The sequence below is a fragment of the Rutidosis leptorrhynchoides genome, chromosome 1 (genome assembly GCF_046630445.1).
Source record: "Rutidosis leptorrhynchoides isolate AG116_Rl617_1_P2 chromosome 1, CSIRO_AGI_Rlap_v1, whole genome shotgun sequence".
Classification (NCBI taxonomy): Eukaryota; Viridiplantae; Streptophyta; class Magnoliopsida; order Asterales; family Asteraceae; genus Rutidosis; species Rutidosis leptorrhynchoides.
Window position 1 is genome coordinate 690,114,201 of NC_092333.1, and position 15,869 is coordinate 690,130,069.

Sequence of the window (15,869 nt, forward strand, 5' to 3'; positions counted from 1 at the left end):
ATATATATATGAAGATACCTGAAGGATTTAAGGTACCAGAAACATCTAATGCAAAACTCAAAGAAATGTATTCAATTAAATTACAAAGATCTTTATATGGGTTAAAACAATCGGGACGTATGTGGTATAACCGATTAAGTGATTACTTGATAAGTAAAGGGTATAAAAATAACCTTACTTGCCCTTGTATTTTCATTAAGAAAACAACATCCGGATATGTGATCATAGCTGTTTATGTTGATGATCTTAACATCATAGGTACAAGTAAAGAGATCCATGAAGCCATTCAACTTCTAAAGAAAGAATTTGAAATGAAAGATCTCGGAAAAACCAAGTATTACCTTGGTTTACAAATTGAGCATATGCCTAATGGTTTACTTGTACATCAAACAACATACACTGAAAAGATTTTGAAACGTTTCAATATGGACAAGGCAAAACCATTAAGTACTCCTATGGTTGTTAGATCACTCAATGTTGAAGCTGATCCATTTCGTCCATGTGAAGATCATGAAGATATTCTTGGACTAGAAGTACCATATCTTAGTGCAATTGGAGCTCTTATGTATCTTACAACTTGTACAAGACCTGACATTTCTTTTGCAGATAATTTGTTGGCAAGGTTCAGCTCTGCTCCTACCAAAAGACACTGGAATGGGATCAAACACATATTTCGATACCTTCGAGGAACTACTGATTTAGGATTATTTTATTCTAACGAATCAAAACAAGATTTGGTTAGTTATGCAGATGCAGGTTATTTATCCGATCCACATAAAGCTAAATCTCAAACTGGATATGTATTCTTAAAAGGAGATACTGCAATATCATGGCGTTCTCAAAAACAAACACTTGTTGCAACATCATCAAATCATGCCGAAGTGATTGCATTACATGAAGCTACTCGGGAATGTTTTTGGTTGAGATCAATGACACAACTCATTACTGATTCTTGTGGAATAGAACGCGATAAATGTCCAACAACTATCTATGAAGATAATGCAGCTTGCATAGCACAGATGAAAGAAGGATATATCAAAAGTGATCAAACAAAACACATACCTCCAAGATTTTTCTCATATACTCAAAATCTCATTAAAGACAACCAGATTGAAATGAAATATGTTCAATCCAGTAACAACTCTGCCGACCTTTTCACCAAATCACTCCCAACTGCTACTTTCAGAAAACACGTTCACAATATTGGCATGAGGCATGTTCAAAAGATGTAATAGCTTAGCGATGTCCACTTCAGGGGGAGTCAACTCTATGCTGCACTCTTTTTCCCTTAGCTAAAGTTTTTTTCCACTGAGTTTTCTTTAGCAAGGTTTTTAACGAGGCAGTACTAGTTGTTCTCTAATAAAATTATCATTCAAGGGGGAGTGTTATGATATCATTGACTATACAAGATATGAAATCTAAGTGAATGACCAATATTATTACCCCATATTTTTTATACTGTTCCTCATTTGAAAAATGAACATGAATAGTTTTTGTATAGTGATTCTTGTAGTATAAATATGCATACAATTGTAAGTATATGATGCACCCATTCTTACATTATATGCAAGTCTTATTCTTTACTCTCCATTCAAATCTTATATAATAAGAAGTCTTATTGCTAAGCATAGGCCACTAAAGGTAGTTATAAGCCTACTGAATTATAACACAAATTAATTTTTCAGCCTATACAATTAATTGTACACAAATATCATTATGTTCGTTATACAAAATACACTCGATTTCTTTATCATTTTCAATTGACAATCATCATAGTTTATAGCCCAGTAGTGGAGTTTGATATTCGAATCTTGATCATGATTGATGCATATGTCTATGATCCGGGTGGGTTCAACCCAATAACAATTGCTAGATATTTGAATAAAGGATTAAGTGGACTTAATATGAAAGACAATATGGGCCGCATAATTTAAAGTCCCTTTGGTTATTTGAAAGTGGATATGTACGTAAAGGAACAAGCAACAAATGGCCAAATTAATATAATCAAATGGATGGCAGGAGTAATTGACTAATTGGGATTGATTTTAAAGCCTACTTTTAAGTTTGTTCTTATCTTCAGTATTTATCTTTATCTTTTGGTTTGTTTACTTTTTAGTTTATCGGTCTTTGTTTTGCTATTTAAAAGGCACGCATGCATTACTCAAAAGTCAGTTTTTGTTGATTAAGTTTTAAAAAGATTAAGTAAACCGAGAAGGTTTTCTGTTATATTGAACCGAGAAGGTTCTTCAAGTTAAACCGTGAAGGTTTAACGACTATCTTTATCTTTTCTGTTTTTGCCATCGATCCTTAATCCGCATTATGCGGTATCAGATTTCAGGCATGACTAAACAAGAAGAGTGAGAATTCAATTCCTTTAACAATCAAAAGCAACTTTTTAATATGGAATTCGTTCCTGAACCTCTTGTAGATGAAGATTCTGAACCCATCTATGATACTGATGGTGAGGAGGGACAAGAGGACGGAGTGAATTTCACCTGGTCGCCTTCGGGATCACTAATCATCGGTGAGACAGACTCGAGAATGAGTTTTTTTGAGGAAGAAGTGGGTGTTGTTGAAGAAAAGGATGAGAGCAAGATGCAACATGGATGTTGTTTTGGCTTTGTTAAATTTGAGGTTCTTGTTGTTGTCCAAAAATTAATTCGTGGTGAATGTAATGTTGTCATTGAAGAAAAGCTCGAGCCACTGTTATGTGTGGTAGAAAAAATTCACGGCAATGCATACAAGATTAAACTCTCGGTTAGTTACAATTATTTGGCCACTTTTCATGTTTTTGATTTGTCCTGTGTTGACGTAGACTCGAGGACGAGTCTTTTTAAAAAATGAGAGAATGATGCATATGTCTATGATCCGGGTGGGTTCAACCCAATAACAATTGCTAGATATTTGAATAAAGGATTAAGTGGACTTAATATGGAAGACAATATGGGCCGCATAATTTAAAGTTCCTTTGGTAATTTGAAAGTGGATATGTACGTAAAGGAACAAGCAACAAATGGCCAAATTAATATAATCAAATGGATGGCAGGAGTAATTGACTAATTGAGATTGATTTTAAAGCCTACTTTTAAATTTGTTCTTATCTTCAGTATTTATCTTTATCTTTTGGTTTGTTTACTTTTTAGTTTATTGGTTTTTGTTTTGCTATTTAAAAGGCACGCATACATTACTCAAAAGTCAGTTTTTGTTGATTAAGTTTTAAAAAGATTAAGTAAACCGAGAAGGTTTTCTGTTATATTGAACCGAGAAGGTTCTTCAAGTTAAACCGTGAAAGTTTAACGACTATCTTTATCTTTTCTGTTTTTGCCATCGATCCTTAATCCGCATATGATAATTATTTTGTAGTGGTCAAAGAATGGTTGAAAACAGTCAGAGAGTAATTCTGATGGACTACGTACATCAGAATATGTGATCGGATTATTCGCACTCTTGGTAGTATGAAGAGGAAAAAAATCTCCTACCTTTTGACTGTTTCTTTTTTCATTGGGCAACCAGCAACAATTTTCTCACTTTTTAACTAAATTTATGTCCTCAAAACCCTCTTATGTTTAAGCAACAGTATTTATAAAACAAGATTAGTTCAAACCTTTTGATAAATGAATATTGACGGAGATATCCGATTAAATTCGATTCTTTATCATCTTATAATCCGGATACAATTTCAATAGTATGATTTTAAAATGCAATAAAAATAAATTCCATAGTGTCGACGAAATGTAAAGCACAAAACTTAAAATAGAAAGAAAAAAAATACTCTCATCCACACTCCACTACCACCGCCATTCATGATTTTGTTTTGAATAAAAAATGTTACAAGTAGCCCAAAACGACGTTATATCATCAAATTACGTATCAAATTTTCAATTAATTTTAATTTAATTAATCAATTAAAAACAAAATCTCTCACTCACTTCTACTGATATATACTCCGTACTAATTAGCAGTTGTGTAGATTCTCTCACAATTGATGCAAAAAAATTTCCCTCAAGTTATTTTCCTCTTACCTCATATGCACGATGCATCTATGAACCCTAATTTCGATTTCACACGTGAATGCGCTCCACAGGTATGATTATCTACTGACATATATACATCTGTTTTCTTAATTTACCTGAATGTTACTGGAAATGTGTTCGGATTGATGAATATTGCGGTGAAGTATCGTCGTTCTCAATTCCGTTTTAGGTATAATGTTTTCATGTTAGATTTGTTCATTTATCTCTAGAATTTGATTATCTGTTTCAATTTTAGCTGAATGTTAGTGGATTGTATCCGGATGAATTTAGCGGTGAAGGATTGTTGTGTCAGATTTAGGTATATACGGAGTATTTGTCTATATGTATATGCATTTGATATTTTTGAGGAATATTACTGGAATTATTTTCGATTTGATGAATCTTATTACGGTGTAGCATTGTTATTCCTATTAAGGCATAATGTTTTCATGATCCATATTATGCGTCTAAATCTAATTATATATTTTAGCTGAATGTTACTTGAAATATCTCCTAATTGATGAATTTAGCAGGGTGATATTGTTGTCCTGGTTTAGTTTAAGTGTTTTCAGGTTAAGTTGATGTGTATATATGCACAATTTTGATAAACTTATATGATTACGTGGCTGTTTATTCGCTAATTTGAATCATAATTGCTGATTCTTAAATCTAAAACATAAAATCTAGAAGTGTCAAGTGCAATGAGCGCAATTGGTAATGTTAATTATGGAAAGTATGATTTAGCAAGACATAGATTTACATGTCTTCTTAAAATAACATTGGATTTACTCAAATGTGATTAGTGCTGTTAAGTATTGTTTCCAGGGATAGCAATAAATCTTGGTATTAACGCCTTTTAGTACGATGACGTTCATATAATTTTGGTGCATTGACCCCTTTACTATTCTTGCAACCTGCATCAAGTTTTTGTGGCATTTGTTTTTATTGCAGATGGCTTGAGGTTGTAGTTCGATTATGGTCATGGTTTAATGTATAAACCTGTGGAGGATTTGATTAAGTAAGCAAGAGATATCCTTCATATGAAGGGGCACTCCATCAGATCCATGAAAATGTTATCGAGCTCTGGTATGGAAAACTCCCATGATGCTGGTGTTGGGGGTTCAGTGGATGAGTACTGTATTTTTAGGGAGGTGTTCTTTGGACATGAAAGTACTCGAAATAGTAAAATATGTGATGCAACGGGATCAATAAATTTTGATTATGATGAGAAGAACCTTGTAGATATCCCGGTTTGGTTAGATAATAACGTTTCGGTAATGAATGTTCATGAAGAATTTCAAAACAGAAACGACGATTATGACTGTGGTGGCATCTCTGAAGAGTTTGACTTATTGACTAGAAATTCACCTGATGTTGAAGTTAAGCAAATGGAAGTTTCACCCGAAGAAGGTTTGGAGACTAAATTACATATAGAGAATGTAGTCAAGCCTTCAGTTCCAGCTCAAAGTTTCAATAAAAAATGGAATAAATCTGCCTTCATTGAACTTGATAACATTGAATTTCTAATCCCGCATAAAGATACTACCATGAAGTTTAAACATCTTTTGCGTTATCACGCCTATTGCTTACTTAGAGCAGCAGGATGGGCAATCGGTAAACGTAACAGACTTGCACAGAATAAAGGAGTTGGGGAGTTTGTTTTTAGAACTCCCGAAGGGAGGCCAATTCGGGAATTTCATAGAGCTTGGAAAATATGTGGTCAACGGTTAGTCAAAGATGCAAAATTTCTTGGTGCACGTGGTAGCAAACTGTGGACTGATTTGACTCAGTTTCAGTCTGATATTTCAAATGCATTCATAGAAGTTGAACAACTAAGAGTTTTAGGAAGTCCTATTGCTTTAGCGCGTTGGTGGTATGTTCTTGATCCCTTTGCGAAAGTGGTGTTTATTGACAGAAGTGTGAGGTATCTAAAAGAAGGTAAAGAGGTAAAGGCAGTGAGAACTGTTGTCAACTCGGGAAATTCGAAAAGCTCAATCAGATGTAAAAAATTGAAAAAGTATCAAAAGGGTAAAAAAGGGAATAGTAAACGTAAGGTTGATGACCTGCTACTCTCAGATATGGTAAGTAATAAATCTACTAAAAAAAGGAACTTTCGTGCTTTAAAAGGTATGCGTAAGTACAAGAAGAGAAAAGGCAATTGTAGGTTGCTTCCACGCAGTTCTGGGAAGTGGTCTGGGGTTGGTGTAAGAACAGTATTGTGTTGGTTGATAGATCTTGGAGTTATTCATGTCAATGAAGCTATCCATTACCGGGACCCACAGGATTATCTAGTGGTGAAGGATGGTGTAGTAACCCGAAACGGTATTTTGTGCAAGTGTTGTAAGAAGGTGTTCTCTGTCTCCGAGTTCAAGAATCATGCTGGTTATAACATGAAGCGTCCGTGTTTGGATCTCGTTATGCAGTGTGGAAAATCATTCACCTTGTGCCAACTTGAAGCTTGGTCAACTGAATACAATGTTAGGAAAAGTGCTACTCGAGTTGTACAGATTGAGGGTATTGACGAATATGATGATACTTGTGGCCTTTGTGGTGATGGAGGTGATCTGATATGTTGTGATAACTGCACCTCAACATTTCATCAAGCATGCTTGTCTATACAGGTTTGTTTTTCTATTTTTTTCAAGATATATTACTTAAAAACAGAAACAATTTTTCATTATGCTTTAGGCATGTGTTCTATTTGTCTATCTGTAACTATTCATGGCTGTAGATTTCCACAAAAAATCAGGTTAATCTTGGTATATGTATTGCTCATGATGTTAAGAATGGTAGATATGCACCTGAATTGATTATTCACTATGCGTTTGAGAATCTGCCCACTCTAAAGAAAAGATTCTTCTTTTTTTGCTGAATAATCACATTTGCTAATTGATTCGGTGCATATACCTAATTTTCATCTGAGACTGCCTTAGCTCATATACTCACCAATCAGTAATCAGAGTTCGTTTGGGCTTCTGTTTGTTCTATTTTTGGATTTCTTTTTTTCTGGGTAAAAGAGGTGTATGTATTCTGCTTTATGTGACCGCCAATTATGCCTGCTAAGACTTGATTATTCTGCTTTATTTTGATTTTTTATGGTGGTTAATGCTCTTTTAATCCATTATATTGCATTTTTTTTAGGAGCTACCTGAAGGTAATTGGTATTGTTCAACGTGCTGCTGCTGGAGTTGTGGGAATATAGTCAATCCTATTGATGCTTCAGTCTCTAATGCTATGAAATGCTTGCAGTGCAAACACATATGTAAAATTTCTGTACCTTTTGTATACTTACTAGTTCAGAATAATTAGATACATGTCAACCATGTAATTCAACTGTGTATAATCGTCATTGTTGCATTTTGTGAATGACTGCTGAAGGTTGTCTTGATTGTATACAGATCATGAAGTATGCGTCAGAGAGAACGGGATAGGAGAGTTGGTGGGCCATACCTGGTTCTGTGGAGAAACCTGTGAGAGGGTAAAATCATTGATGTTTACTAACATCTCAGTAGCAATACTTGTACATTTTTCAATTAGCTAGTGTCTCCATATTTTGCAGATTCATTCAGGACTTCAGTTCCTTATTGGATGTATGAATCCAATTTCTGAAGGTTTCTCGTGGACCCTTCTGAGGTGTAATCATGATGACCAAAGGGTTTATTCTGGTCGGGATCTCAATGCTTTAAAGGTAGAATGCAATTTAAAACTAGCTGTTGCTCTTACAATCATGGAAGAATGTTTTCTTCCTATGGTGGATACGCGTACTGGCATCCGTATGATACCCCATGTATTGTACAATTGGGGGTGAGTCTTCATTCCACGTTTTCAGCCTTTTGACAATGACTTTTCATAGATCCGTATACTTATGTCACACTGCTTCTTTAAGTAATTTTGCCAAATAACCGTTGTATTTTTATGTCACGCAGATCAGAATTCGTTCGTCTTAATTACGAAGGATTTTACACAGTGATACTGGAGAAGGATGACATAATACTTTGTGTCGCGTCTTTAAGGATTCATGGAGGAAGAGTAGCAGAGTTGCCCCTCATTGCAACATGCAGTAGATATAGGCGCCAAGGAATGTGTAGGCTGCTCATGAATGCCATCGAAGAGGTAATATTTGGCTGCTTATATGACAAAACCATAATATTAAACATAACTATATTACTTCTATAAACTTATTCTGTGTATGGTTTTTTTTGTCACGTCATCAGATGCTGAAGTTTTACAAAGTTGAGACACTAGTGGTATCTGCGATCCCAGACGTAGTTGAGACGTGGATAACGGGATTTGGTTTTTCACTCCTGGAGGCCAAGGAAAAGAAGACCCTGGACAAAACCAACTTTATGGTGTTCCCAGGATCTGTATGGCTCAAGAAGCCGATGTACCAGGGGTCAAATCAGATTATTGGTGAACCCCACCTATCTTAAAGGACTTTTTACACTCTAACATAGGTGAGAATTTTTGTCCACTTACTAATGAGCGTGTCTATATTGGTTTGGATGGGTGCTATTTCTAACGGGTCCAACGGGTAATAAAAGTAGCTAAAGAGTGAACTGGCTCAGTAGCATGCCTTAAGGTTTGAATATTGTCCGAAGTGTATTGTTGATGCAGAATCACTTGCAACAAACTAGATTCTTATTGACTAATAGTACTATATATCTTGAAGATTAGAATTTCAGTAAAAGAGTGTGTGGGGTCAACCTTATCCAACCCACTTTGTCATGTGCAACAAAAGTGACTCGTTTTTATTACCCATTGCAGCATTACCCAACAACCTACGTGAATCCGCCCATTTTGCCACATTTCCATTCTATTGAGTCAGATCTATCCTTCTATCCTTATTTAGTATTATTAAGATGGAAATTATTTTATGTATATACAGCACCGGAAGCTCTTGCGTTAGCCGTAGATTGTGATCTTGAAGGAGCTATGTCTCTGGTGGATGAAAATCGCGAGGATGGAAGGGAAGCGTAGCTGAATTTGTTGTTAACCATAATAACTGATAACTGATGTTGTACAAGAAAATTTACAAACCAATGGGGCAGTTCCGAAAATTGAGGTGCCCATATATGGGTCAGAGTTATATATATGTTGTAATGGTAGAGAAAGAAATCATCCAAATTCAAGGGTTATCGTAGGCTGTAGTTGTAACTTGTTACTGAATCCATCCTCTGGCCTAGCCATCGAGAATTTTGACTTTATAATTCCTGTAGTCTGGTTGTTAAAAACTTTTTTTAATTTACTGATATGATAATATGCCAATTAATACGTGACACGCAGAAAAAGTTTACATGATTTGTTAGTTGTTACAACGTGTCCAACGCTTCAACCCAAGCATCTACAAATCATCATAATTTATATACCTTCACAAGAAATGATCCGCTTAAGACTTTGAACTCAATATTTCCTTACTGAATAATTATTTACTATCATCTAATATTTTTTAAGATCGTGATGATACATTGCAAAATCAAATGATGTAATAAAAAATCATTTTATTAACTTCTTTTGAACCCTACAATTTTTTTTTTCTTTTTCTTTTTGTTGCTAAAAATACAAATACTTGTATAGAAACGAAGACGTTTTTAAATGAAAACTTCAACAACCAGATATTACAAAAGAAGGAAACAGGACGAAGCTCAAAACTAGAAAATTTCAAACAACCACCTCGGACAAACTATCTAAACCTGAGCCTCACCCACGGAACCGAAGAAACCACTAAGCAAGTAGCAAGAAAACTAAACGCGACACCAAAATGCTACCACATCGAAACAACTCGAATCAAAAAGCTATAAAACCAAAACTAACATCAAAACTAACGACCCACTATGTTAACCTTAAATGAACAAATATAAATGTTGAAAACAATATGGAGTATGTTTGATTGTCGCTCCAACTTTCTGAAAATGGAGTACTTTACCTGATTGATTTAGTGGGGTGGTGTCCTAAAATGCCGTGGATTAATCAGCAAAGGTTGGAATCATAGATAAAAATATATAAAAATGTTTTATAATCATTCTGAATGACAACTATAAAAAATGTAAAATAATCTTTTTACATGAATAAAAAAAAAATAGTATAGTAGTTTAACAAGTATTGTGAATATAAACTAAAGACGATAATATATAAAATTGAGGTAATGCTTAAGAGAATTTATGATTTAATACACACTTTTTTTGTTATTCAACATCATTTTGTACAACAATATAATATTTTTTTTATAGGTAGATATTTTACAGTATATATATAGATATTTAGGCACCAGGGTATTGCTACTTAGATCCTTGCTTCCTTTGTACACATACAATACTTAACAAATAGACGTATTAATGATGCATTATACATCCGTAAACAAAGTACTCTCAATGAGATTAGTGACCACCTATTAAACCCTACGGATCAAGCAACGTATACGCAAGAGTAGAACGGTCCAGCTTCATACATACTTTCAATCAGCGTATCTTCATATCCGGTTTGAAAATGGTGACTTCCAAAGCCATAAACCAGAATCAAATCAAGTCCCAAACAAAAGGAAAACATCAACTGACATTAACACAAATTGTGGTCACAAACATTTGTTACCTTTGTATATCAACACAAAATTCCCACTATAGTGATACATCATCAAAATTCTTTTTGTTACACAACAAATGAACCACGAAAACCCGTTACAAATCTTCTAGCAGCTTGAAACAACACTTGTCAATGACTGGCAACATCTTCCTCCACTTTATTATCACTTGCTTCTTTCTCTTCCACTGCAGCTACCAACAGACTGCTTGCATCAGGTACTTTTTCACCAATCGACTCGTTATTTTGTTTAATCAAGTTAACATCTGCACTTGCAATTGTTGTTGGTGATCCCAAAACAGGGGACATGCTCTGCGGTTTATTCAGAGCATGACAATGGGGACAATAGTAAGTGATGAACGGAAACTCCTCCTTTCTTGCAAGACCTGTAATGTTTAACGCATTTTCGATGTTATTGCACCCTCAAATTCTTCTCTCTGAAATGTAAACTTCAATGTAACAATGCCTTTTACCAGTCTTTGGATATGTGTTTTGGAAGTGATTGTCTAATAATGAGAATTTGTAAAATCAGAAGATCGGAGATTTTTGTGAAAAAAGTAGACATTTTTGTGAAAAACATGCGCACAAATCCAAACAACCTCATAGCTGCAGATCCAAATGGATGTTGTGAACAAGGTTGCACACTAATCACGATGCAGGGAGTACTACTTGACTTTTTAGGGTGTACTTGGAAACTCGGGGAGTACTTAGGATGTTGACCAAGTTTGACTTTGACAGATTATGACTGAATTTTGATTGATTTCCAGAGTAATCCCAGAGTTTTGGCCGAGTACTCACCGAGTTGAAAAAATCGAATACTCGCCAAGTAATTCCAAGTTCCGCATCACTGGTCGTGAACATAAAGATTGAATGCAGATTGAAGTAAACTCACCGTTATGCATATGGCAGTTGCCGCATATAAGTGCATACGATTGTGTTGGATCCTCTCCAACAAGCAACGCTGCAACTCGAGCGATCCAACCGCCATCTTGACCGCCTAAAGCTGCAGGATTATGATGCTCAACAACAAGTTGCTCATGCGAAAAATTGTCTGGATCCTGGTTCTGAACCATCTCTTGATCAAAATGCGGGCCCACACTGCTTGCAGGAGATCGAACATTTGATTGATTTCGTTTCCTAAGACCACTAGATTGTTGAGGTTCAACATCACTAGTCTTCCCCGTTGCATGTGCATTTGATTGTGACTCATCTCCAAGAAACACTTTTAAACCCGAATCCGCACCCAATTTGGATGCAAGAACAGATGCGGCAGCTGCTTTTGCTGCCGGGTCAGGGTCATATTTCTGAAAACGGGTTGTAAATAAACACACTGCTAGTATCAAGTTATTAACTTATACTCCGTAGATCGTTTAAGATTAGGTTCAAGTGTACCTGAATTAGTTGTTGTGTAATGTAGTAATTAGTCCTCTCTTTAAGCTCATCAATCTTTGATTGCCTTTCAGTACGAAGTTTCTCTAAATTTTTCTGATCCCTGCAATCACCTAAATGACAGCACATCAAAAGTCACCATTTTCTGCAATAACAGGACTTTCAAGAACCAAAACAAAACGCATACTTCGATAATAAAATACAAACATAAGCTTTAAGATTAACAAAGTAAATATCATATGCAGTTTAAAGGGACTAGATGTATCTAGACTTACAATAATTTTTAAAGCTCGAAAGTCCGTAGTACAAAGTATATGATAAAGCAGGCAGAAGAAACATAGGTAGGACTCTCACTGCTCTCATTCTCCAATCCATATCCAATGTTCTTGTTGTCATTATAGCATAACCCACTGCAACAAACTGCAACATAACAATATATTTTCACTAATACTTTTCGTTTTTGAATTAGATACATATCTTTTTTGTCAATATGATATTTGTAGTATCTTCAAATATATGATCTGAAGTGACTATTTCACTAAAACCATTCATAAATAGAATGTGATTCCTCAAATAAAGGCCCATATATATATATATATATATATATATATATATATATATATATATATATATATATATATATATATATATATATATATATATATATATATATATGGGCAGGATCAATGGGGAAGTAACCAATCAGGGGGAAGCGGGGGGAAGCAAATTTTTATTTTTTTTCGTTTTTTTTTTGGAATTTTTTTTTTTCCGGCATCAAGATCACACGAAAATATGAACATTTAGAAAGAGACACTTCGAGATGAATGTTATTATTTAGGCGGGAAAACGATCGACAAAAATAACATTCAAGATAATATTGTTCGTGAAGAATATGAACGTTTTTTTTTTTATGTTTTGTGAAGTAAAATTTAGCCCGATTTAGAGTTTAGGGTTTAGGGTTTAGGGTTTGGTGTTTATTCCATAAACCCAAAACCCAAAACACCAAACCCTAAACCCTAAACCCTAAACCCTAAACCGTTCGTGTTAGAAACTCAATCTAAATCCTAAATCTAAACCCTAAACCCTAAATTTCTAAACCCTAATATCAAAACCCTATAAACCCTAATATCTAAACCCCAATAGCTAAAACCTCAACATACGCTTGAAAAACACGATAATTGTTATATATTACTTATTCGAGCGTTTTCCCGCCAAAATAAAAACATTTATCACAAAATCTACTAAATGTTCATATTTTCATCCCATCTATAATGTTCGTGAACAAAGTTTTTTCAAAAAACGAAAAAAAAAAAAAAATTGCTTCCCCCGATTGGTTACTTCCCTCTTGATCCTACCACTATATATATATATATATGTATATATATATATATATATATATATATATATATATATATATATATATATATATATATATATATATATATATATATGTGTATATATATATATATGTGTATATATATATATGGGCAGGATCAATGGGGAAGTAACCAATCGGGGGGAAGCGGGGGGAAGCAAAATTTATTTTATTTTTTTGTTTTTTTGAAATTTGTTTTTTCCGGCATCAAGATTACACGAAAATATGAACATTTAGAAGAGACACTTCGTGATGAATGTTATTATTTAGGCGGGAAAACGATCGACAAAAATAACATTCAAGATAATATTGTTCGTGAAGAATATGAACGTTTTTTTTTCATGTTTTGTGAAGTAAAATTTAGCCCGGTTTAGAGTTTAGGGTTTAGGGTTTAGGGTTTGGTGTTTTGGGTTTATGAATCCTAAATCTAAACTCTAAATCTAAACCCTAAACCCTAAATTTCTAAACCCTAATATCTAAACCCTAATATTTAAACCCCAATAGCTAAAACCTCAAAATACGCTCGAAAAACACGACAATTGTTATATATTACTTCTTCGAGCGTTTTTCCGCCAAAATAAAAACATTTATCACAAAGTGTCTCTACTAAATGTTCATATTTTCATCTCATCTATAATGTTCGTGAACAAAGTTTTTTCAAAAAATGAAAAGAAAAAAAAAGATTTTGCTTCCCCCGAATGGTTACTTCCCTCTTGATCCTACCACTATATATATATATATATATATATATATGAAAAGCAAATAATTTTAGCTGAACAGAGCATTTTCCACACATACAGATCTTGAACTAGGCAGACATTAATTATTACAAGTTATATACAATTACAATTAACAATGGATACAAATCAATAAACCAACAATTAATTGATTGATAGATTAATATAAATATAAATTTACCTCAAGAATAACAGAAAATATAATCAAATTTCTTGCAGTTGTTCTCCATCTGAAAGATCTCATTTTAATTCTAGAAATAATAGTAGATTCTTCTTTAGATATAAACTGCAATCTTTTTTCAAAATCATCACCACCTCCACCTAATCTAAACAATAAATTCCATATTCTTGACAAAATCCCCTTCTTTTTTATCTTCTTTTTATCATCATTTTTCACTTCAGTTTCATCAGCCATTATTAGGGCTAGGGTTAGGGTTTTGCCACTGAAATAGTAGATCCAGATCAGATAACTAAAAAGGCAGTACAGAAAAGTAAGTAAACATGAATTGGAGACAGTTGTGTTGGATCGCGTACCTGGAATGTAGAAAAATATATGTATAAATAAAATTAGGGTTTTGATTGCATTGGAAGTAACTTTAAGGAGTTTTGTTTGTTTGATTAATTTGGGTGAGTGTAAATTGAATTGAAATTAGTACTCCGTAAGTAATAAATTAATTAATTAATGTAGGAATAAAGAAAATGGAAGAAAGTGGTGATAAAAAAAATGGGGGATTTTAGGATGGAATTCAAGTACTCGAAGGGGGGGTCCGGTTGAAGAACAGGGGACACGTAACGCACGCCGTCGTGGAATAATACGCAACGGTTTATGGTAATAACGACAGCTTAGTAGTTAGACCTTTCCTACCCGGGGTCGGTTTGCAAGGTCAGTCCATAACCCAAAAAATTATGGCGTCATATTTACTAGCTTCCGATTCAGATTCAGAGGATGTTCGTATTATCCAACTTATTCAAGAATTGAACGAAGAATCCGAAGTTGAGTCCGTTCCTCGTAATCCAAGAGTTCGTGCATAAATTCCGAGAGATCGGGAGTCATTATTATTATTTTATATAATCTTTAAGATTATTATTATTATATATTGTATGTTTTTTATTAATTATTTTATTTAATTATTTGTATTTTGTTTTTATTATTAATAAATATCTTATTTTCAAATATTAAATAATGTGTTAAATTATATATATAAAAAATGCAAAAATTAAAAGCTGGTGGACCCTACTAAAACTGACACTGAAAACTGACATTTTAGGTTAAAAATGTCAGAAACTGACACTGCCCAGTCAGAGTCAGATTGCACTTTTTGACCAAAAAGTGTCCCAACTGCCTGTCAAGGTTGAGAATGGTCTTAGTAGTAGGTCACTAATTTACCTAATTTTTGTCATATCGTTTTATTGCATACATTTTTTTAAGAGAAAATTACTCAAATAAACACTTTTCACCTTCTCTCTCAAATATAATCGCTTAATCGGTATCAGACAACTCTTTTCAACAATAAGCACTGAAATCGCCTGAACAGTAGGCGATTTAGGCAAATCACTCTGCATCCAATAAAAACGTTCCATTTGTACAAAAAATATTCCGCCTCTTTTTTTTTCAATTTGCTTCAAACTTTCGCCTAAGCTACCAATTTTAGGCGAATTATGCGAAATAATGCTAGGTGAATTAGGCGTAAACTTTAAACCAATCAAAAACTGCCACGTATGTTTCACGTTTTCACCTAACCTAATTTCCTTAGGCGAATTAAGCGAAATCTATTAAAATTA

The 15,869-nt window shown here is 34.0% G+C and overlaps 2 protein-coding genes across 4 annotated transcripts; one reads left to right on the forward strand and one right to left on the reverse strand.

The window, feature by feature from the left end:
• Nucleotides 1–3,819: 3,819 nt before the first annotated feature.
• Nucleotides 3,820–9,281, forward strand: LOC139886077 (increased DNA methylation 1-like). Of its 2 annotated transcripts, none has more exons than XM_071869819.1 (8): nucleotides 3,820–4,203; nucleotides 4,965–6,634; nucleotides 7,155–7,275; nucleotides 7,412–7,491; nucleotides 7,573–7,817; nucleotides 7,940–8,126; nucleotides 8,228–8,467; nucleotides 8,899–9,281. In XM_071869819.1, the coding sequence occupies exons 2-7, from the start codon at nucleotides 5,054–5,056 to the stop codon at nucleotides 8,441–8,443; spliced, it is 2,430 nt and encodes an 809-aa protein (XP_071725920.1). In that variant the 5' UTR covers nucleotides 3,820–4,203; nucleotides 4,965–5,053; the 3' UTR covers nucleotides 8,444–8,467; nucleotides 8,899–9,281. The 2 variants fall into 2 exon arrangements, with proteins under 2 accessions (XP_071725920.1, XP_071725919.1); XM_071869818.1 differs by having other exon boundaries at nucleotides 3,820–4,084.
• Nucleotides 9,282–10,214: 933 nt separating this feature from the next.
• Nucleotides 10,215–14,861, reverse strand: LOC139886078 (uncharacterized protein At2g24330-like). 2 transcript variants are annotated; one of them, XM_071869820.1, is made up of 6 exons: nucleotides 14,622–14,861; nucleotides 14,269–14,530; nucleotides 12,251–12,395; nucleotides 11,979–12,088; nucleotides 11,479–11,890; nucleotides 10,215–10,972 (listed from the first exon to the last, which is right to left on the reverse strand). In XM_071869820.1, the coding sequence occupies exons 2-6, from the start codon at nucleotides 14,500–14,502 to the stop codon at nucleotides 10,719–10,721; spliced, it is 1,155 nt and encodes a 384-aa protein (XP_071725921.1). In that variant the 5' UTR covers nucleotides 14,503–14,530; nucleotides 14,622–14,861; the 3' UTR covers nucleotides 10,215–10,718. The 2 variants fall into 2 exon arrangements, with proteins under 2 accessions (XP_071725921.1, XP_071725922.1); XM_071869821.1 differs by having other exon boundaries at nucleotides 10,754–10,972; nucleotides 11,385–11,890.
• Between the last annotated feature and the right edge of the window lie 1,008 nt (nucleotides 14,862–15,869).

What these genes read in the sequence shown, in the direction of transcription:
- LOC139886077 (XM_071869819.1), top strand. Translation starts at nt 5,054, where the DNA reads ATGAAGGGGCACTCCATCAGATCCATGAAAATGTTATCGAGCTCTGGT. An exon ending in CTTGCAGTGCAAACACATAT is followed by an intron (nt 7,276 to 7,411) that starts GTAAAATTTCTG and finishes GATTGTATACAG; the next exon opens with ATCATGAAGTATGCGTCAGA. An exon ending in CATGTATTGTACAATTGGGG is followed by an intron (nt 7,818 to 7,939) that starts GTGAGTCTTCAT and finishes TATGTCACGCAG; the next exon opens with ATCAGAATTCGTTCGTCTTA.
- LOC139886078 (XM_071869820.1), bottom strand. Translation starts at nt 14,502, where the DNA reads ATGGCTGATGAAACTGAAGTGAAAAATGATGATAAAAAGAAGATAAAA. An exon ending in TATTTTCTGTTATTCTTGAG is followed by an intron (nt 12,396 to 14,268) that starts GTAAATTTATAT and finishes GTTATGTTGCAG; the next exon opens with TTTGTTGCAGTGGGTTATGC. An exon ending in CAACTGCCATATGCATAACG is followed by an intron (nt 10,973 to 11,478) that starts GTGAGTTTACTT and finishes TAAACATTACAG; the next exon opens with GTCTTGCAAGAAAGGAGGAG.